Genomic DNA, 23,758 nt, shown 5'->3' on the forward strand with positions numbered 1-23,758 from the left:
AACAAAGAGACTGTAGACTCTTAGTAGTCATGAGACAGGTGCTCTAAAACACATTCTGGAAGAGTCTTCCCACCTGTCTCTGCATGCAGCGACAAGTTCCCTGTACCAAAAGGAAATGAGTGCTTTACTTTTAAATCCAAGAGCTGTAGATACTACTTTAAATATAACATCACAGTTTCAGAAGACAAAAAAGTCAACAGTACCTTAGAATGGATACTTGACATTTGTTTACTGAATGTTTCACTAGTTTAAACTTGCACCGTACATAAAATAGACATTCCTGGATATAAACATCTTTGTTTAAAACTACAGGTAGATGAATACCTGAAAGAATAAGCACCTTTTTTTTTTCCCCTCTCATTGCAACTGCAGTTGGCTGAATCTAATGAGTTACATTAACTGGCTATAACATTAGGATTAATCCTAGTTTTATATGCTGTTGTAGGCCATTAAGTTGCCACAAATACTTAGTCTTTATATCTGCATTACCAGTAATCTGGAATTTTAATTTAGTGCTATTTCAGCAGAAATTGAGGTGTTGATTTTGTCAGCATTCCTTTACAGAGCTCAAATAGGACAACTACATTGAAGGAACAGCCAGATAGAAACACTTTCTGTTAATCTATTAGTTAATCCACTTGTGAATTGATAGTTTTTATTCTAGGAAGGCGATTCTAATAGTACTAGAGATTGTTCAACTACGAGTAGTTGTACATCAATATTGAAAAAGAAAAGGTTTTTAAACTAAATCTTCAGGATATAATTCTGGTTCCATTCCTTTCTAGCACCTGATCAGGTTTAGATTCCAGATAACTTAAATAATGGAGCCTGTCAGACCCTAGTAGGCAAGTGTCACAGGTCTCTGGTGAAAGGAAAGTGCCTGATGGAAGATTTGAATTCTTAATTCAAATATGAAACACTTAATTAGATTGCAATCCACCAGAGCTGTGCATCAATCTGAATTATCCTCCAGCCGTTTAAATAATGGCTATTTCAAGCAAAACGAAAACCCCTTCATTTGTATGTAGGTATTCAACTTGAAAAAAAAAAATCCACAAACAAAAAACCATGTAGGCCACTGCTTTAAAAACAAAAAACATTAAAAAAAAAAAGACAGGATTACAGGCAGCAATAGGAGTTGCTTCATGAACTATCAAAATGCATTAACAGCTTCTTATTCTTTACCATTTACAGCCTGTTACTGCATGTATCCCACTGAATCTTGAAAAGAATTATGAACTGCTTTACCTGGCAGAGCAATTTACAGGAATTCCTGTTCTGCACTTAAAGTTTAAATTGCCAAATGTCACAAGGTGAGCCTTTGCTATTGATAAAAGTATGCATTGAAATTATGAAGATTTGTTTCTGTTACTTTTCTGAGGGTTTAGAAAGAGTGTGGTACATGCATAAATTATGTCACTGTCTCCCCATTTGTTAAGATACCTTTATATGGAGAATGCATTAACTCTGATTCCTACATGTACTATCACTTAGAGAAAGCTGGACTCATTTGAAAGTGGACAGGCAAGAGTAATCTATCTGGAATCAGCATCTCTTATCATGTTTGTACCATGTCCCTGAGCTACCTCATCAGTATAGACGGCTACTCTCTTACTAAAAGGTCAACAACTTTCTTCCAGATAACCCAGAAGCAGGTAGGAGGCATAGCCATGGTGTCCCAGACAGGAAACAGCACACAGCTGGGGCAAGGGATGCACCACTGACATTCAGATGAGACCATATCTGTAAATAACAGAGTTGGAGTCTTCCAGCCATTACAGCCCTGGTTACCTGTGCTATTGTAGGGAGAGGTGGACTGGCAGAAAGAGTTCAAAGAGATCCAGAGTTGAGAGGGCAAAAAAGTAAGAGGACTGAGGAGAGTAACTTTAACCAGCTGTAGGTCCCATTGGTTTGTTGGTGCTTTCTCATGACAGAAGCTTACTTTTCCTCTGAAGGGAAGAGCAGGGACTAGAGAAAGTGGGAGGCAGTGATACAAATACAGGAAGGTATTTAGAATTTTCACCATAAAATTCAGGTGTTAAATAAGAAAATAATTACCATATAGTAATTACAGTACCAGTTATATATATGGGAATGGTTTTCATTTGGATGTTGCTGCTACTTCACTTCTGCTCTGGGTAGCAGCTGTGGTATGGTGCACCTATACTACTGAGAAACAAATCCAGGCAAATTCTTCACCCCGACCCCCATTCTTCCTTTCATAGGGTGCTCTGAAGACACTGATAGAGCACAGTACCTTGTCTAGAGCACTGTCAGTGCTATTTCCTTTACAATTGTCAGAACAATTGCTAATGGTACTAAAGGGACCTGTAGTACTCCTGGACTTCACTGCAGCAGCTCAAATTGCAGCATTCCTTGACTTACAGACCAAACAATTTGAGGGTAATAGCAGCTATTGAGCTGGTGATCCCTAGAGCCTTCAAAAACTTACAGAAGAACATAAATATTGAGAACTTTTTCATCTGCTGCTATTCCAGGTTGACTAGGTATTAATGTTCTTTAGAAGGACCTTTCTAAGATGATAAATGTTTGAAGCTGTCTTAATAGTGTCTGTAAATAAAGAATGATTTTTCTGTGAGTCTGCATGAGAGACAATGACATCTAGTGCACAAAGAACAAGACAGCAAAAGCAACTCAGTCCTTAATTACAGCATCTTTACTTGTTTCTTTTGTTGTCTTTAGCAAATCCTAACTTCCAAATGCTTTTTGTATTCTCTTTCTATCCTTAATCTACATATCTAGTCCAAAAGTTCTAGGATACAAGGACTTTTTTTCACTATACTGATATTCTCTCTCTTCCACTGAACAGATACTACAATGTAAACCATAATTTTCCTACATATACACATTCAATTGTCAAGATCCAGACAAATCTTCAAATTAGAGAATGACATGTAAAAGGCAGTAGTAGCCAGAGCAAGTTGCTAGGTTTTAATTGTTATAGGACAACACTTGGCAATTCTGTTTTACTGAAGCACATCATAGGTCATGGATGTTTTTCACTGCATTGCATCTCCATGAAATTTAATAGGAACATGACATCTTCTTACTCAACAGAGTGTGATATCTTTTACATGTAAAGGTCAGATTTGGGAACTAACTCCTTCAAATTTTAGCTTAGGGCATTAATCTCAAAACTTTTCTCTGGATTCAGATGAGCAAGGCCTAGATTAGATTCTGCTTTTCATTGATTGTGTGCAAATATCACAACTACTCAGATACAGAATTATCAAGAGGTTAATATCTATGAACTGTTTTTATCCTATTAGTGGATTATTCTAAGCTATACAGTATTTCACATTTCCTGTCTTCTTACTAAGATTCCTTCTTCACAACTCAGATTCACAGCAGAATTTGATTTCCGAACATATGATGCAGAAGGAGTTATACTATATGCAGAATCCTTTGACAGTACATCATGGATCTTGCTTGCTCTTCGTGATGGGAAGATTGAAATTCAGTTCAAGAATGAATTTGTAACAAAAGTCACCAGTGGAGGCAAAGCTATTAATGATGGACTGTGGCACATAGTAAGCTGGGTTTTCTTCTCCCGTTTCCTTCCCTTAACCCACTATGGGAACATTCTGTCTTGATAAGTAAAGTAGGGAGAAACTATGCAACTATTAAAAAGGCTTAAAATGAAGCCCTCAAATCCCAGATTCAAAATTCAACCAAGAAAAACACAAGAATGCCTTATATCTGAGAAATCATGACCCCTGTTTAAAATCAAGAAAGAAGCAACTACTACTAACTGACAACATAGGAATTATTCTTTGTAGTCATGAAAAGGGAGGCAGCGGAATATTAAGAAGTGTAATTGCCTGATCAAGTGTGTAACTATTAGATACTTTGTCTAGAGAATGGGTTTTACATTTGCTAAACCAGGAATCGCTCTGGTTCTTCATGCTTGCCTACCCAAGATGAAAGTCTTTGCTCACTTAGACTGTCTATAAATTGTACTTAAATCATTAACATCAGTTAGGTTTTGTTTGTTTGTTTCTAAAGAAAGGTTGGGGGGGCAAGAGAAGGTAGGATTCTGCATAGACCTCCTGTTTCAGTTCAGTACAACTTCCTTCAGATTAAAAAAATATCTACTCTTTGTAGCAAATTGCAGTGACACGGAGAACTCTATGCCAGATGTTGTTTGGATATAGAGCATTTGTAGAAATCATCTCCATATCTCATAACTGCATGGGTTTTCCCAGGGGCAGGATGAGGGTGGAATGGAATATCATACTCCTGTGAATGTCCATGGATATAGACAATTGTCATGATTCAAGTTTAAATGTATTGTAAATATTGACTACACTAAAACTATTTTACAAGTCTGTTACTGTTTCTCTAAATAGCTATGACAGGTATATACAACTAGTATTTCAAATATTCTACATGTTCATGTGTGTATTTATGTAATTATTTGTATTTAATTCTAGATATCAGTTGAAGAACTGGAACACAGCATCAGTGTAAAAATAGCTAAAGAAGCCGTGATGAGTATTAACAGCCCAGGAACTCTTTTTAAACAATCACAAGGTTTCTTGGAGACTAAAGTATACATTGCAGGATTACCTCTCAAAGTGGGCAATGCTCTTGTTAAGCAGGTAACTAAAATAAGAGTCACGTTGATTAATACTGTTCTGCTACTTGTTTGGTTTTGTATTGTGTACTTAGGCACAGGGAAAGGAAGAGCAGCATTTAGAAAGTTCAAATCAGGTTATTAAGCTTTGTAGTCCGTCTTCAGTTAAGTTTCAGTTGTAAAAACAGAGCACTTATGGACTAATCTTTCAAGATTCTGTAGCCTGTTTCCTAATATAGCTTTAAGATTCCCTAGATCAGCACCACTTCTACTGCAAGAGTTTTTCATAATGATTCACGTTTCTAATGCTGGCTTTTGCTAGGCTCTGAAAAGGTATGGATTCCCCTGTGCAGGCAGCACAATGAGCTTTAATTTTCACAAGGTTTTATAATAGCCCAGGCTAGACAAGGCCCATGATTCTTTCAGTTTTCCATCCTCAACAGCTCTGCCTTATGCTGAGGATGGGTACAGTCAAGTTGTTGCAACTGTCAGCTTCACAGTCTAGGAACCCTAAAACTAATTGGTAGTCTAAACAGAGAGGCAAAAAGTAACTGTACCATACAGGCTGCACCTTTTTTTAATTTTTTTTGCTTCCATTTGTGCTAAAAAGAGAAAGAAAAAATATGAAAGAATACAGCAATATTCCCTTAGCCAGAAGAAAGTAATCCCAATAAATTCTTTGTGCTCTGGTACAAGGAGATGAAAACTTGATCAAGGAGCAAGCAACGCTAGTGATCATTGTCTTTCAGTTACGGAAAAGCTGTTGTGACCAAAGCAAGAGAAGCTTTAAAAATGAGCTTTAAAAATTGAAGCAATCTATTTTGTACAGATTACTGGCATCAAAATGGGAAATGCTATTAAATCAGAAATACCTTTTGAAGGCTGAGGTACTAAACACATGCCATTTGTTTTCTCTCAGCCTGTGGTGCTGTAATCTATAGCACTGGGAAAGCTATTACTGTCTACATAGAAATAAGTTGATATATAAAGTAATGCCTTATTGTTAACATTCTTAAAACACCTCTAAATTCAAACACCTAGTGCTGTAATTCTCCTACAGATTAACCCTCGGCTAGACGGATGTATTCGTGCCTGGAACCTGATGAATCAAGGACATTCAGGTGTAAAAGAAGTTATTCAAGAAAAACAAAGCAAACACTGTTTAGTATCAGTGGGGAGGGGATCCTTTTACCCTGGCACTGGAATGGCAAAATTTCAGATAAACTATAGTAAGTGTTTTTCTGTCTATTGCTATATTTCTTGCTGAGCTGGTAGTGGAACCAATGAATTGTTAAGAGAGAGAAAGAAAAAAAAGGGAAACACACACAAACTAAGCATCCAGTAATGATTTTCATACTTCCATTAAAAATTACTTGAATGAGAGTTCTGTTCCATTGGTGGCATCCATTTAATTTTTGAAGTGCTTTAGGTCAGGAAGCATATTTATCTGCAAAGGATGGGGACTGTTGAACACATTCACCTTCCAAAGATCTAATTCTGTCCCCTGTTTGTTAATGGTGAAAGCTACCATATTACTGACAGAAACAGAGGATTGGGGTTGGAGAAGAGGATCACTAATAGTTTTGTGTAATGTGTGTGCAATTCTGCTTCTAAGTGGGCCTCCTATCTAGAGATTTTAGGAGTATCTCTTGCTTCTTCTTGAAAACAGAACTTTCTTTCCTGACCTTATGTCCTAATTTCAAAATTTCCAATCCAGAATCTCCTTGTGCACACCCAAGAACCCCAGACAAAACATCTCTTGAGCATCATCCCAAATCCTATTGTCCAAATCTGAGAGGCTGCCTGCACCTACTGCTGCCTTTCTATGAGCTGTTACAGCCCACTCTTTCCCTGCCCATTTGACTTTGTGTAGGAATATATCTCACCTCATATTTTAGGATTTCTGCTTCCTCAAGAAAACTAGTAGAAATCAATAAAGTACTAGGTATGAATGAGGGAGGTGGGTGGTGGGGGAAGAGGCACTGGAAAGAAAGATACTATTAAAAGAGGTATTTGTTACATTTTGTAATTTTTATATTAGCTTCACTATGCATCATATGAAATTATATTCACACCATCTACATGTTTACTTTATGCACCTGCACATTCCCATTTTAATAGTGGAACTGCTTTGTAATGTAAAAGTATGAGAACTGCCAATTTCTACTCAGTGGAAGCAATTTATGAGCACATTAGGTTTTTAGTTTTAATTTTGAACTTACTTCTAATGAATACAGGACATATTCCTTGTAAGAATTGAAAAGGTAGCAAAAAAGTCCAAGAAGCACAGAAGATTAGTGAAGATTCAGGGTTAAAAGTTGGTTTTGAGGTGTGAGGAGGGGCAGATTCAAAGTTTACTGTTTTTTTCTGGAGATTAGTGCTAATTTTTCCACCGTGGGAGCAGATAAAATACTGATTTTAACACCATATTAATATTTCATTACCAGATTAATTTATTAATTTTGATTATTCTTTTTAAAACAGAAAATCTTGACAGTGCTGATGACTGGCTAATAAATGTCACTATGACTATTCGCCCATCCACGGACACTGGTGTTATGTTTGCCTTGGTTTCTAATGAAACGGTGCCTCTTGCTGTGTCCATAGTGGACTCTGACTCCTCTGATTCACAGGTGATCTTACAGTTATCACAGCAACTGGTATATATATGTCACACCTTTTGGTTTTGTCCCACTTAACTGACTACTTCATTCATGAAAAATCAAACTAAAAAATGAAAGCTACTCACATTTACTTGCAGTAGACCTGGTAGGCTAAATAAATATATTGAAAATCACTTAGATCATATAGTGAGTTGCCTAAAATAAATTACTATTAACAATTGCTACAGCAGTGACAAGCACTAAGTGCTCTTCTGTCAGGTACTATCCATTACATCATGTCTTCTTTAACCTTTCCTTGGAAATGCACAAAACAGAAAGAGGAATATGACAGAAACAGAATAATGATATTAATGTCATCGTGTTAGTTTCAGTGTATAAACAGATCTCTTTGTCCTTAAGTTTCCATTTACATCTGTTTACATCAGGCATGCCAAGATAGAGTATGATTATACATCATGGCTAATCCATGCTTTTGTCTGAAATATGTCTATAGTGAACACTTGGTTATCTTTGAAATTGCAGTAGTTCTCCATTTGCCTGGAAAAGAAACAAGATTTCACCTCAGAACCATAGCCAGAGGTTTTTTTGTGGAGTATTTTCTGTTTTTTTTTTTTTACAGTGAATATTCTCACTTACAAATTTAAGACTACAACTGAATTGCTTTCATAATGAAAGGGGATGATTATACATCAACTTTAGTAACTTTTCCAACTTAAGGTACCAGTTTTTAAAACAAAGCTCTAACATTTTCCTTTTCTTCTGCTTCCAAATATAAAATGCATCAGCATAATTGTGTTAAAGTTGTATGTGACATCTTTTGTGACCTAACATTCCTCTGTTTAGAAAGTCATTGTGACCATTGGAAACATCATTGTTGCACATCTGGAATCAAAGAAGTTATGTACACCCCGGAAGGTTCTGGTTGCACTTCTGGTAACCAAACAGCGACTTGAACTGTCTGTTGATTCACACACAGACAGCAGCACTTCAGAGCAACTGTCTGTCCTGCATCACGCAATGATGGCAAATGTTGTTACCTACTTGGGCGGCCTGCCAGGTGAATTCTGTTTCTTTTCAGTAATGTGATTATTTGTACAAGCCTGATTATATCAGCCTTATCTGAGCTAAAAAAAGCCTAGAGATTTACAAAAAAACCAGTATTTTTCCTCCCAGTGCTTCTTATTTATTCCAGTCCATTCAGCTTTTGAGGGAGGCCACTTCAACAGTAGCATTATTAAGCCCATTAAAAGGCAGGAGTCTCTCTCTAGGGGTTTGAATTTGGATAATGTTTGAGCTGGGGAGGAGTGAGTATTGCTTATTTCTGAAATACCACCATCTGGCACAATTTAGGAACTGCATCAAGCACATAAGAAAACCAAGCATTTTTAAGTAAATCAGGTGTCAGAAGTGCAGGTATATGGCTTCAGCAATTTAACTCTAGGCAATAAATGACTGGAGATCTTTGAGACAGAAACAGCAAATATTTTGTTTAAGGCAAGCTGAAAGTGTATCTCCAGTCTTAAGACATGTACAAGCATTGTTTTGTACAGAAAGTGTACACATGCTTATCTATAAAATAGTTGTCTTCAAGGTGAATCATGAAGAAATATGGCATAGACAGAGATGAAGACTTTTCAAAGCCTAAGATCTAAAACTTGAAAATGGGTGGGGGAAAGACACTATGGTTACAACACTACTACTAATAGAGCTTTTCTGTATCTTCTATAATTTTAGGAAAAGTAAGTTACAATTCCTAGGGAAAAAGAGTTTGATCAACATGGTCTTGAATTAACTTCCATTTTACATGTAAGCTGCAGTGTCCATAGCTGATCTTTATTTTCAGTGTATTTCTTCTGCAGGAGGCAAGGATGCACAGGCCTCACTAGGTCAGCATAGAAGGAAGGTGTTTAGGGCAGCACTGCAGGTACCACAGCCTCTGTCTGAAGTGGTAGTTGCCTCAGTATCCAGACCCACATGTTGGAATTTACCAGTGTATGAAGATGTGTAGAGAACAAGTAATCACAGATGTATCAAGATTTAGGCACCAAGTGTGACAGTTTCTCCTCTAATTTTGTTTTTTAATGGATATAGTCTTGGAAACCAGATAACTAGATGAGTTCAATAAAAATTGAATGTATAGAATGGCACAATATTGTCACCTACCACCATAGGGAAGTGTCGGTGTTTTTGTAAGACTTGCTCACTTTTACAAGAGATAAAGTCAGTGTTTATTTAGTAGAGGAGCATCTATAGGTTAACCGAGACATAGTCACTTAACTGAGATACCAGTTATTTCTTAGAATCATTTAGACTTCTTCATCTTTGTGATATTTTTCTAGTACATTGTCAGCAACAGAGTAATTGTCATCTTAAGAGCTAAGGGCTTGTCTTCAGTTATGCATTCCAAATAGATAAGCAGCAACTAGTAGTTACTTGTTGCTCCTTAAAAACAAGTGTAATCTCCCAGGTTTAAAAGGTCTCTTCAACATGTAAATTAACAAAAAAACTCTGTATGCATAAACAGCTTCTACTTGGAGGTCTCAAAAAAGTAACAAAAACCTCACACTATCCAAAGGAGACTTTTCCACAACACTCGCTGTTACCAAAGAAAGAAAAAGTAATATAGGAAGACTAGTTTAGGTCCCCATGTACAGCCAGTTTGGTTACACAATCCATTTTCTCACTGTAGCTCACCCCTGGAAAGCCTCTGGGATACTAAGCAGTCTAAAAGCTTGGTAATGATCCTCACACTGAGCTACAGTACACAGAACTGTATGGTTAAAAAGCACCTAACAAACATATGCATTTAATGAAGACCCAAAGTCCTCATTTTTGACGTCAGTTAATTCAAACTAGTAACAGCACGGGTGTATATCTCTGTTAATGAATTCAGCCAGCCAGTGCAGGCTAAATGAGACTTGCATAGTCCTATAACAGCAATGTTATCACTGGAGTGAAAAAGAATAGAAGAACATGATTCACGGGACTGTTTTGCAGCACCTCAGCTTACAGCAAAATTTAAAAAAAGAAATCACAAGGAGCATAGAATTGTTACAGTTGGAAAAAACCTTTAAGGTCATCAAGTCAAACCACTAAACTAATACTGCCAAAGACTCCTTGTTTGCAACACTTCTTGTTTCCTGGACAATCAAGTCTATCTTCTAGGCGGGATAGGATGATTTAACTTTAAAAAAAAAAAATAAGGTACTAAACCTTATGTCTGCCTTGTAAGAATCCAGTTGTATCCCAAGACCTCAGAGCAACACCTGATTGATTTTGTGCTTAAAAATTGTTTCTGGGAAGTGATTTCATGAAATGATGTTGCCATAACCCAGACAATACATAAATAAGCAGCAGATAAAGTGAGTGTTTTACAGAGAATTTGCTTTGAAGCAGCAGTAAGGAAGCAGCAAAATGTGTGGAATTCCCAGGGTCCCCTATCTGAGAACTTACAAATACAAATCCAGAGTAGCTTTCTGGCAGGAGCAAGATGGTTCTTTCTGTGACCTCTGAACCCCTAAACATCTGTTTCTAAATCAGGACAAGAACAGTGGACTCCTGGAAACAAACTGTTGGTTCATTGTTGTTAATACAGGAAATGCTACTATGAAAAACATTCATATAGATAAGTTTCCTTGATGGGAATAGATTTCTAATGCATATTTCAAATTTTACTGAGCTTTCTCAGCTTTGCTGACTATATCTCAAAGAAAAGGCAGAGGAACTTAAGTCTTGTTTCCTGCCAAGTTACTCTCTTCTCCCGTAACTGACTAATGGATGGGGAATGGAGTATTCCCCAGGATTTTTTGTGAATATGAAAAATACGTAAGAATTTGCATGCCTTGGCCTAATAAGTTGACTGTGTTTCTGTGCAGATGTTCCTCTGGGTGCTACGTTAGTTACCACTTTTTACAATGGTTGCATGGAGGTGAAGGTCAACGACAGACAGCTGGATCTGGATGAAGCCATTTCTAAACACAATGACATTAGATCTCACTCGTGCCCACTGATTATGCAGTAACCATTCAGTTCTTAATTTAAAACTTTTTTCTTTCAGATTTAATTTGTGTAATTAGTCTGAAGCCTGTATTATTTTATTCAACACATGCCAGGAAAATAATCAACAGCATGTTTTTTCTGTCTTATGTAGCATCAGGGGGAAAGATCCCCTCTCTTTTCAGCTGTAAATAGACAATCAAGATCAAAATTCTGTGAAATACAGTTTTTTTCATATCAGTGATAGAACTAGATTTATCTTCTGTGATTGTATTACACCCACAATATATTAGATTTGGAGAGACATTTCAGGAATTTTTGTTTAGAACCAGTTTTACTCCTTATTTTTCATATATCAGCACAAAGTTACAAGTTGCAAATTTTGGTAATGTATTTGATTCTAAACAAAACCAGTCACATTAAACTTTTCCACACATAACATACAAAGACAAATTTGTACAGGTTTTGTAATACGTGCTTCTGGTAAAAGAAAAAAAAATACCCCAGCATCGGAAGCCAAAGCTCTCTATGAATATGTTTACAAGTTGTACCAATGTTGGTAAAGCAACTTCAAAACTGAAATGTTTTTTGTAAGTAGCTCAATTTTAGTAAAGTAGCTCTTGCTATATTGTAACAGCTTTAATTCTTCTATCTTAGGAATCCAGGTTTAGACTTCTAACAGTTCTGGATCAGGTCAGGTAATTTACTTTCAAAGTGGGTTAAAATACACCCCAGACAATTTTGGAAAACAAGGAAGACAGCTTGAAAGAAGGAGCTCTGGTCTTCATCACAGGGCATCAAACTGGAATTTGCTAAGTAAACCTGAGAAACTGGCAAACATCTCTTCCATTCGTGACAAATCTAGCACTCCTCGATATGGACACCCCCTAATGGTCTCCCATATTCCCTTTATTTAGGTCAGCCTTGCATTCACAGAGCCCCAGAAGATATTTTTTTGTGAGCCTTGGTGCAGTTGTTTGACATACTCAAAAGCCTACATTTTGCTAGTAACATCAGAATGTAAAGCCAAATTCTGCTCAGCTGACTTTAATGGAATAGGTAATTAGAAAAGTATTGTTTTCCCCAAGTGTGCTCATTTCAAGCATTTCTAATATTTCTTTAGCATCCTTCAAGTGTTCTTTCCTCTTTCAACCTCATTTTCACACAACCAGAAGCCTCCCTGTGCAGCTCACCTAGCGGTTTTGTTAACCCCAAACCAGATACATAGCAAGAAAATTGCTCTAAGCAATGAATATATACTCTCATTCATCAACCTGAGAGACATTTATCTGCCAGGATTCTTGACCTGAGTTTGCTTTCTTCACTTGAGACATTGAAGTGGAAACGTATGTATAGGAGGATGGATTGTGACAATATTCATTTTGAGGATTGCCTTTCTCCAGAGATGTTCCCAGTGACATTAGAGAGCTTTCTTTCATTTCTAAGTACTAATGTTAGTACATCAGTATTGCAGAATCTGAGCCCATCTTTCAACATTATTGCTTTGTCAAAGGTAATTGTTCACTTCCAACTCGTGTAATGTAATACAGGATTTGCTCTGCCTTTCACAGCAGCCAGCCTCAGTGCAGTCTCCAAAGCTGGCCAGCACTGTTCATACATAGTTGCTTATCAACAGGAATAGGATTTGGCTGACACCCAGGGGCTAACTGGAAGTGAACTACTACTTCACTTCTCTAGGATGGCATGTTAAAAAAAAAAGAAAAGCTTTGATTTCTCCAGACTTCATGGAGGTGAAATAACTACAGAAAAAACATCTCTGTGGCTCTCCTCCTATCCCAGCACACCCATTTTTTAATTTAGACCTAAGTTGAAGAATAACTTGACTGAAATAAGTGGGTTTTGCATGCAAAACAGAGCTGAATTGAGACTTTTGACTATCAAATACACATGTGATGCTTTATACTATCTCAGCAGCGTCCACTGAATTCTGGAAAGCCCTTGGGTCAGCCTCTAGCCTTGAACAACACAGAAATTATGAGATGAGGAACACAAAGTGTCAGTAACCCTCTAAGTGCATGTTGTCAGCCTCTGTGAACAGAAAACGTTTTTTGTTTTTGAGTGGGTTGGTTTGTTTTGGGTTTTTTTTTTTTTTTTAGGTTTAATGAAGTGTAATAAATGGTGCAGAGATGAAAACAAAAAAACCCCCTTCATTTTCTCACACAAACATAATTTCTGTTTTCATTAAGTAGTATTTTAGGATTTTGTAGTTACAATGAAACCTCTTACATTAAGAAGAACTGTAAAGTGCCTCCCTATTGTAAGAATTAAATAAAGCAGCATTTGCAAGTTTCTTTTCATTATAAATTGTATTTGTATATTTGTTTATTTTCACTATGCAAGACTTGTTCTAGTGGTCACATGGCTTATTCAGGAGATTGTGATAATCTTCAGCATTAAATAAAATAATTGGTTCAATATGCTATCCACATAGGCATCCGTATTCTTTAGGTAAAGTTTTAAGTGTCTTGATTGTTTAATATTGCCTGAAGAAATTAAACTTTGCGTAAAGCTACATGCAGAAGACAGAAGATAATGAAAGCTCTCAATTCCCATCATTTCTTCTTCATTAGATGTATTTCATCATATTTTTATGCATAATAATTTCAGTAAGGGCCATTGAGTGTTTATACAGAACAGCTGGACCTGCTCTGTGGTTTTGCAGTTCCTGTGCATCGTGTTACACATCAGTATGTCCCGCTTTCCTTGAAAGTGAAGTCTAGTCATGGAATTAGTTTCCATTTATGGTAGAACAGCTTCCTGCTTACATGCCTGGTCGAAGTTTACTTTATGTGCTTTAATACCTGCATGTCTCCTGATAGATTGAGTGCAAACACCTTCATTATTGATATGCAAGATTAGCTCTAGAGCTCTCATCTTCAAAGGAACAGAGGCCAAGTTATTTTCAGTCATTCTACACCTGCTTATCACTGAGCAATGCATTGATGTTGGTCCTTCCATCTCATTAGTCATACAGGCACACTTAATATTTTGTTGCCTCAGCAACCTTGCTATATCAAAATAAACACCCTGATTTGGGAGCAATTTCATGTTTCATCTGTTAAAAAGGAACACCAGAAAAATAGATACAAGAAACACTGTAACAGCTAATGCCAAAGTAAAGTATTGCTTTGTGATGAATAAAAGAACAGAGATTCTCAGACTCTGCTTTTTCTCACCTCCTTTTCCCCGCCCACAGTCCTGCAGCAGCAGTTGAGAGTTAAGTGACTCTTGTAATTTTACTTAGCTTATTAGCTGTCATGCTGGTACAGAAGTGCCAACAGGACAGAGACACTGTTGTACTATCATTGGAAATCAAAAGGAACACCTACAAAAAGAACTATCCAAACTACCTTTGAAACTGTCACAGGGTTTAATGTTCATGTTTTTTAAAAAATGCTTTCTATGTGTAAAATGACTGTATTCCCATCATCACACTGGGCCTAGCCTTTTGCTCCAAGGGTAGTTACATTTCAATAGAAATATATGAATAAGCATCTAGATTATAAGCTAGTTCCAAGTAAGGGGGCTAGTAGGTTGCTTATAGGCACTTGAATCAATCAGTTGGTTACAAGTCAACACAGCTGTACATAATTTGACTTGATTATGTGGCTTTTAAAAAAAAATAGTTTGAGGAATTTGTAGCATCTCAGCAAATTAGGAATGTAGAAAACCCACAAGTAACAAGAAACCAATTATTTGGCAACATAGATTTGCAGACCTACAGATTTTCTTCCACCTTGTCAACCAGCATGAGGACCACAGAATCACAGAGTTGCTTAGGGTGGAAAATACCTTTAAGATCAAGTCCAACCAAACCAAGCACTGCCACCATGGGATATGCAGGAACATATAAAAGCAAACAAAAAAATCCCAAACCACACCCCACTCCTACCACCTCTCCCTGTAAGCAGGTGCATTTTGGGAAATCAGATGTGCAAAAATGTTTTTAAAAGCACTGTTAGCATAATAAATATATTTTCATACACAAATATTAACATTAAAGCATCCTACACAGCAACGTGTGCCAGATGATTTTTGAAGTAGCACGGTGCTTTGTTTCCACCTCTTGATTTTGGAAGCCTCAGAAGACAGAACCCAGTCGCCTTGGTGCACTGATGTTTTTTTTCACTTCCCTTCCTCGCCTACTCTATGCCCCACCAAACACATAAATACCTCTTTCAAAAAAGAATGCAGCTCACTTTTTAACCTCACTTGGCAATTTTACAATCATCTCGCATAACAACAGTTGGCTTAAAAATTAGGGCTGTGTCTCTCCCTTCCCAAGGCCAACTTTACAAAATGCATTAGAACAGGCATGTTCAAATAGAAGATTGTGCTTAAACAAGGACTTAGATTTGCTCGAGTATCCATCATTAGAAGAGTAACTAAAGACTGAAAGTAAAAGACTCAAGATACCAGACCTGCTACAGATCAAATTGCTTGCTCACATTTAGTCATGGACAAAATAAGCCCTTGAAGCAGTTCTGAGACTCTTGCAAGTTCCAAAGTAGTGCTTTATTCTTAATTCTACTCATTAATATGTTCTGTTTTCCTTCACTCCTATCCCCCAGTTAAGAGGTAAATAAACCCCAACACATCCATACACTACTCTGCACTTACAAAAGCCATATAATTAGCTTTTCTAGGGACAGGGCCATAGCTAGCCTCCTTCATCTCTGATCAGGTCCAACTTCCTTTGCTCAAGGCCTGTTGAGTACTCAGGGAGAAAGCACATACTAACAGCAATGCTGACACCTGGTGTGAGTAAACTGAAGAGGTGGCATGTGCCACAGAGCTGCAGAGCAATACTTCCAGAACTTACTAGTGGCTTTGCTTACATCATCATAAAATATTACAGGTAAGGCCTTAAGACACATGCTAAGTTATATGGGAATTGTTGCAGGTTTTGGGTAGCACAGAAGATACAGAATACAAATGTCTTTGGTTAAAACAGACCCCAAGAAAAAACGGTTCATGCACAAAACAGTCAATATTTCAGATTATCATTCAGCAGTAGCTTACCTTTCTAGGAAAGGTTTTTCCCTTTTTCAAGCTCTGCTATGATTCCCATCACTCTGCTTTAAAAAAGACCCAAGCAAAAACCTCTAATTGTCAATAGAGCAAGCCTTGCTCTTTTCTAGCCTATTACAGAGTGCTTGATCATTCCCACCAGCTGGTCACAGAATTCTGCTGACACAGTCCATTGAAAAGCAATCTTCTCTTTTAAATCTGGGCAGAAGCCAGCCTTTTGCTTAAAGGGTTTCTTCTAGAACAGGAGGTCCTGTAGATTTAACAAACTTGCTTGCCTGGAACAGGCAAACCTTGACACTTTGTAATTCATTCCTTTATATTACCATACTGGGCAATAGTGGGATTAAGCAAACTGCACAGATGAAATTTGTATCTCACTGTCTTTCCGAGTCTTCGTAAGTAGTTCATTGGCAGCTTCACAAAATCCTCATCGTGAAGCCATTACTCTACGTTTGCTGTTTCCCACAGATGTGAACTAGGATGACATCAGGATCTGCCCCAAACTGTCCTTCCATTTGCTGGAGTGGGCCAAAAAATCCCAGTTCTTGAGGTGATCCACTCCATACAGGAAATTAAATTAGTCTAGGTCAAACAGTCAAGAGAGGGACTGGTGTCCTGCCTTCACATGCAAACTCTGGTTTTGTAGGCACTTAGCTTTTTAGCCAAAGATAAATGAAGAATATTTCCAAATATGCTCCATAAAAAAAAACCCACAACTTTCTATTTAAATACACAATGGATGAGAACAAATGTCTCATATAAGCTGAGCAAACTTACTGTAGGCCTTTTTAAAGCAAAATGAGCCTTGCATTATCATTTCCCGATCTTTTATTATGCAGGCAAGAGATAAAAATCTTAAAAATGGAAGCTGATTTTTTTTTCCAAACAAGTAGACAGAATGTAATTGTAATAATTTCATAGAATCATAGAATGGTAGGGGTTGCAAGGGACCTTTAGAGATCATCTAGTCCAACCCTACTGCCAAAGCATGTCCACCTAGATCAGGTCACACCGGAACACATCTAGTCAGGTTTTAAAGACCTCCAGAGAAGGAGACACCACACCCTCCCTGGGCAGCCTGTGCCAGGGCTCCCTCACCCTCACAGTAAAATAGTTTTCTCTTAACTTTAAATTGAACTTTTTTGTGTTCCAGCTTCTTTCCATTATGCCTTGTCCTGTTACCAGATACAACAGAAAATGATGATGCCCCAACCTCCTCTGACATTCACCATTTAGGTATTTGTAAATATTAATGAGATCCCATCCTCCCCTACCCTCGCCCCCACAGACTCCTCTTCTCTAGACTAAAGAGCCCCAGGTCACAGAATCACAGAATCTCAAGGGCTGGAAGGGATCTCAAAAGATCATCTAGTCCAGGTCCTGCAGCCTTTCCTCATCAGGAAGATCCTCCACCTCTCACCTGATGGCTTCTATAGCAACCTTTCTTCTGAATTGGCTTTGGACTTTCATCAAAACTTGAAGATACCAGGTTCCTCATCATTGTTATTAGTAGTTGAGCCATTTAGCAGCTCTGTTTTGGGTGTCTGAGACATCATTAACAGAAGCTGGTGAAGCAGAGCTATGACCTATGGTCTCAAGGCCTGAAAATGTAGTCTATCTCATCTATAAGATAGTAACAATAACCTGCCAACATTTTGAATATCTGACTATTGCCAGAAGCCTGAAAGATTGTTGCTAACCAAGGATGAAATTGATCTTATCAGTCTTACCTTACACCCTGTTGTAGGTCTTGATATATAAAATATGCTTCACTCCCCAAAAACTACAACCAGTGAAACTTTAATGTGGACATTAGTTCCTTAGCAATATGCGCAATGAATGGCAAACAGATCCCTGAAGCACTTTCTATCTTTGCCCAGAACCAATAGTTTTTTCTTCTTTACGTGCACTGATTTTTCTGCTGCTAATGTTGGGTTTAACTCCTAAATTACATGGAGTGTTTATGTAGGCAGGTGGCAAAACAATACCTGGAGGAATGAACTCCAAGGGTGCAAAGGGACATTAGGCATCCACCCACTTTTGAAAGCTAATGACACCATTGTCCATCATGCCTCTGAAAATTTGTTTGTTACACAGAAAGAAGAACCTGACCTACATACAGTATCTCAAAGCCAACATTTAAATTGCATCCTACTGTTTACCAGAACAAAGATCTGCCTGGATACAAATACTGCTTATGCTTGCAGTCAGAGAAGATGTGCAATAGGTCTAAAGATTATCTGACTTCAAACAGAAATAAAACACATTTGTGACTGCAGCTCTGGGAGACTAATTCCAACCTGTCCCTGCTAAGTGTGATACTGTATACAGAGAGTGAGAAATCAATCTTCCAGGCAATCCAGAAATCTGGTGACTTCTCATGTCTGTTGTACATTGTACTATATATAAATGCATAGCGTAATTTGTTGAACATAAGCCATGTTGGCTTCTATGAAATGATGCCAAGTTTAAACTCCTGCTAGAAACTTTTTCTCCAGACTTTCAGTTCCTAGTGACAAAGAGAGTCTCAATGACCCTAATACCTTTTGCAAATTGCAGCTAGGTTTATATGCCATCAACCCAGTGAAAGCATTTGGGGCTCAAGAGTGTTAGGAAAATTAATCTCCATGTCTTTTCCATCAGAGTTTGAAAGTTCAGTCGCTTGGCGTGGCTATGTCTGAGCCTTGGCAGAGAGCTATCTGGCTGTCACTCAGTCCTCCATACCGGAAGGAGATGCTGGCTGGCTGTGCGAGGGAAGCAGAGGAGAGTGGGCAGATGGTACGTGTCTGGTAGTTTGGTGCTTATGTTCAAGTGCTGTTAGGACAGCCTGCTGTCTAGAGGTATAATTGGATGCTCAACTATTGCCTAGTGCAGAGCACAGAGGATATGTAGCCTATAGACAGGAAGCAATGATGTGTTACAATGACTTACCTTGCTCTAAACAAGCTGAATTTGAGGGCAGCATGGAGCACAGTGAAAGCCCTCTTGTGCTGCTCTGAAAGCAGGAGAGAAAGCCCAGGTAGCCCTGCAGCTGTTCTCACTACCTGTTAGTCATGTCCACTGGCACCACAATGTTTATGTGTTGATTTGCAAATACACTTACAGCAATTCTTCATCTTTGTATTAGCTACAAGGATTTACCTGTTCAAAGACTTCAGCTTTGTGCTGCTAGTAACAAGGCTGACTTTTCACTAGAGAACAATGCTAGTTTGTTACCTTGCTGTGTAGGGCAAAAGCCAACTCTGAACACCAGCCCTCTTCTTTTGCATTTGTAGCAAGAAAAGGTTTGTCCAAACACATCCTGAAGGCAAATTCTCCATTCTATGTCATGCCCTTCCTTCAGTGTACTAGGCTTCCCAATCATCACACACACTCGTGAAAGGAGATCTGTTTAAGTGCTGCTACTAAATGAATGTTCACACAGAAGTTCATCTAAGTGAAGCACTTTCAGATCCCAGTGAATGTACATGTCTGACCTGCTTAGCTTAGCAATAAAATAATGCCTACAAAAGCTGCCAACACGGCAGCTTCACTTGCATGGAGCATGTAGGCATGCTGGGTTCTTCCAGGCTCAGGCACCATCTGTGCTGCAGAGCCCACCACTGGCATTTAGTTATCAATTCCCTTGCTGTTGCACAAGCCAGAAAAGAATCTGGCTCTCCTCCTTATGACAGTGTTGGTCATACAGGATTACATTTCTTCCTCTCCATCTGTAAAACCTCATTTCTAGCCCTTTCGTTCAATTTTTCTCAATTCAGGCTCTTTAGGTCTCTTCATGTTTTTGGATGCCTACCCAAGCCTCCTTTTCAGATCCGTGTCACACCTATTTCCTTGCTTCTGCGGTTGATTATGAAGTGGGATTCTAAGTATCTGGTGCCATCCAACAACATTTTAGCCTTAATGCTTAAGTTATGCAGCTCTGCAAGCTCTACTTATGGGAGAAAATGATCCCCTGCTGCTCCTCTGGACCTATGTTGTATCAGAAGGGGAAGTCCTACTTCTAAAGTAGTTCTGAGACATTGTAGTCCTCTGTGATTAAATTTTGGAGGGAGAAGTGTTAGCTATCATGGGGAAACTGAATTTTGCGCACTCTTGGGGTAGTGACAGTGCAGCAAGGCACCTGGCTAATGCTTTGAAGTAACATAACCAGCTCAATTCAGGTCTATCTCTGTACTTGGAAACCTGGGGTCTGTTTTTGGGTTCTCTGACACTGATTTTGGGAAGCTTTATTTCTTTGCTGAGAGGTGGAGCTCTTGTCTTAGAAAACATAGGTCTTGTCTCGACCCTTCCAGTACTAGCCCGCCCTGGCAAAAGTGACTCTAATATCAACATTGATGTTAGAGGGGGTCCTGCATAGCACTGCAGGGGAGAAGTGTTTTCCTGCTGCTGAGTCTTTGGAGCGTGACTCTTCATGTACTGTTGGTTTAAGTGCTGGTCTTCCATAAATAAACTGAAAAAAGACAGTGGTTTGGATCCATTACTGGAAACAATCTGTAGATAGTTGGACGGTCACGCAAATTGTGTTGTTGCTACACTTATTAAATATATAATTATATCCTCTGGAACATTATCAGTAGAAGTGCTCTGATTCTCCTACCTGCTGAGGGTAGAAGAAGTGAATTAAACAAAATATTCTGATTCTTCCTGGAAACACACATTGAAGTTGATAGTCTTACAGGGATGCTGACCAACTGTTTGTTTATTATTTATCTGGAAATCTTTTATCTTGTTTCCAATAAAACACTTTCTGTCATGGGTTCACAACATTTCTCTAAGACTGGGGCACTGTTTTTTCATTTGTATTCTCCATTTCCTGGCCAAACATTGCATTACAAACAAAGAAAGCTTGCAAGAATGTAGCAGCATGTTGGGATGGAAAATAAACACGCTAAGGATATTGCAAGTATTTCCAAAGCAAGCAATACACCCTCAGCAGGGTCAGAATTAAAGTTCATCTGAAAAAGAACACAAACACATGATGCTTTGAGACAGCATGAACAAGATTTCTTCTAAAAAGCACTCTACATTTTGAGGCAAAATGCTGATGGTCCACATTGAAACACATTTGTCACATAGCTCTTCTGTCTGCACGCATCAGCTGTAGCGACGTGTCCACTCAGTCACTCTGCCTTTGCGCCATTGGTGAAATCTGTTTAATTAAGATACTAAAGGCAACCAGACATGGGTGTTTCGCACATGGCTGACTATTGATGTGCTGCCAGTGGAGCATGTATGTGTGGAGAATCCGACATTTTAAGGACAAAACCTTACCACTCCAAGAATTTTTACCTTAGCTGACAAAAATCCTTTCATGTCAAGCTGCATTATTTTAGATGACCTATCACCAGTTTCTCACTTCAATGCCTTGATATCACGTGATACATAAGATCTTAAAGAAATATTCCTATTTGTTATATTTACATGAGCTGTTCAGCATAGCTACCAGGGATTGGACAAACTAGGCTTACATAAAATATTTGCTAAGACAGTTATCTGCATGGCAACATCAGCTTGTTTGGTGGTCTTTTCCACATTGCTTGTCAGGGATGACTTACAATTTTTCTCTTGGAGATCAACTATTCATCCATTTGCTGTACCATAAATCAGGTTTCCAGGACCAAACTCACACAAATGTTATACACGATCTGTTGTAGAGAAAATGCACGTCTGTGCATTGCTATCTATGAAAAACCTCATTGATTTTCCTCCAATTTTGTTTCCCCTTTGTTTTGCAAATGAAACCCAGAAACGCTAAGGAATTACAGAGAAGAGAGAATGTCATGAAATTCAGTTTGAAGGAAACATTATGCTGCACTTAAAGATGCTCGTAGGTGGAGAGCTGGGATCTGCACCAGGCAGGGCAGGCGTTGCAGCAATGCCTCCTCTCGTCCAGATGGGGTGGCTCCGGGGGAGAGGAGTGGGGGATCGGTTCCGGAGTGCTGAAGGCTACAACGGGTGAGCAACTGTTTGTTTGTTTTCCCAAGAGGCTACATTCAGTTCCTCAGCCTGGAAACTCCCAGTCAACTTGAGATAAAAGGAACAAGCGCAGGGTAAATGAAAAAAAAAAGAGGGCAGAGCCTTTGAGTAATACGGTAAGGCCTTACCAAACCCAGCTGAAGCACCCTGCAGTGGCTCATCACGGCGTTTTAACGCTACATTGCTCCCCTTCTCCAGCGGGCGAGGAGTGCTGAGGCCTGCTGAGGCCTGCAGCCATCGCCCCTCAGAGCCGCCTGCGCGCCGAGCGCGCCCTGGGGCCGGACCGGGCGGGGCAGGGCAGGGAGCCCCTGACGGCAGCGACGCCTCTGCCAACCGCCGGGTGGCGCTGCCGCACCGGGAGAGCCGGCACGCGCCCAGTCGCCCCCGCCTCCTCCTCCTCCTCCTCCTCCTCTTCCTCCTCCCCAGCCCCAGCTTCCCGTGCAGCAGCAACCCCTGCTGTGTTTTAGGCAAAGAAAAAATGATTTTTTTTTTCTTTTCTTTAGAAACAGTCAGGAGCCACCGACTGCATTTCGTCTTCTACAGGAGTTAATACTATAAATTAAATAAGTACTGACATTTCACATGTCTTCCCAAGTCTGAGACACACAGTGAACATTCGGGTTGGGGTTTTTTTGGTGGTATTATTATTAATAATAATAATAATTTATAGGAAAACGGGATTCCCCCCCCCCCCCCCCCCACTGTTGTAAAAAGCAGACATTTAGTTGGGAGGAACATTTGAAATGGTGTTTGAAGATTTTGTGGAGCAACTGGAGCATATCTGAAATGACCTGGGCAAATTAATCCTCCTTTCTGCTAATATTGTCTTTGAATTAAATGGAATTAAGAAAGCTCTCAAAGTTTTAACAATTACAAGTTATACATAAAATTAGGAAAAAAACCAAACCAAAACAAAATGCACCAAACTACTACAAATTGCAAGTAGGGATAAAAGCAAAGATTCATTAGTCTTGATAGCGATGCTCTTTATAAATGAAAAAGAAATACTTGAAATATTTTGGGCAGAAATTACTTACTTTTCATTTTTAGCTAACCCAAAACATTTCAGAAAAAAAGTATCGACAACATGCCGTGAGGGTAATCACAGATAAACTGGGAATCCTCTCCAGTTATATTTTCAAGTATCTCTAAATAATCTAATAATTCCTGAAGACTTTGCAGGCAATTGTAGCACCTGCAGCACTCAAACTAGTTTGTGCGTCACTGCAAAGAAGGTTGAAAGCAGTTGCTCAGGGTATAACCCATGCAGCAACCACCTGGAGATGCTCATTTACAATTACAGGGCTCGGTATACTATTCATGACCAAAAGAAAAAAAAAACCAAACCAAAACCAAAAAGAAAACAAGTGTACTTAGGGATCAGAAGTCAATGCCACCATTTCTGCTAAAGGTCTCTTCAGATAGGTTTGTCCAAGCTTTCTAGCTAGAAACAGCTATGTCATTTCTGAAAGCTATACCAAGACTCTGGCATGAAAAGTAAAACTAAACTCTA

The 23,758-nt window shown here is 38.7% G+C and overlaps 1 protein-coding gene across 1 annotated transcript in view; it reads left to right on the forward strand.

Moving 5' to 3' along the window:
• PROS1 (protein S) overlaps positions 1 to 13,542 on the forward strand; it is a 31,863-nt gene extending 18,321 nt beyond the window's left edge. Inside the window, exons 9-15 of the mRNA XM_062003230.1 lie at positions 1,195 to 1,313; positions 3,362 to 3,551; positions 4,455 to 4,622; positions 5,658 to 5,826; positions 7,082 to 7,230; positions 8,065 to 8,278; positions 11,097 to 13,542. Of these exons, the coding sequence (XP_061859214.1) occupies positions 1,195 to 1,313; positions 3,362 to 3,551; positions 4,455 to 4,622; positions 5,658 to 5,826; positions 7,082 to 7,230; positions 8,065 to 8,278; positions 11,097 to 11,242 (1,155 nt within the window). The 3' untranslated portion in view covers positions 11,243 to 13,542. The remainder of the gene's footprint in view (positions 1 to 1,194; positions 1,314 to 3,361; positions 3,552 to 4,454; positions 4,623 to 5,657; positions 5,827 to 7,081; positions 7,231 to 8,064; positions 8,279 to 11,096) is intronic.
• The last annotated feature ends 10,216 nt before the right edge of the window (positions 13,543 to 23,758 follow it).

This window comes from Colius striatus, chromosome 1, assembly GCF_028858725.1.
Source record: "Colius striatus isolate bColStr4 chromosome 1, bColStr4.1.hap1, whole genome shotgun sequence".
Taxonomy (NCBI): domain Eukaryota; kingdom Metazoa; phylum Chordata; class Aves; order Coliiformes; family Coliidae; genus Colius; species Colius striatus.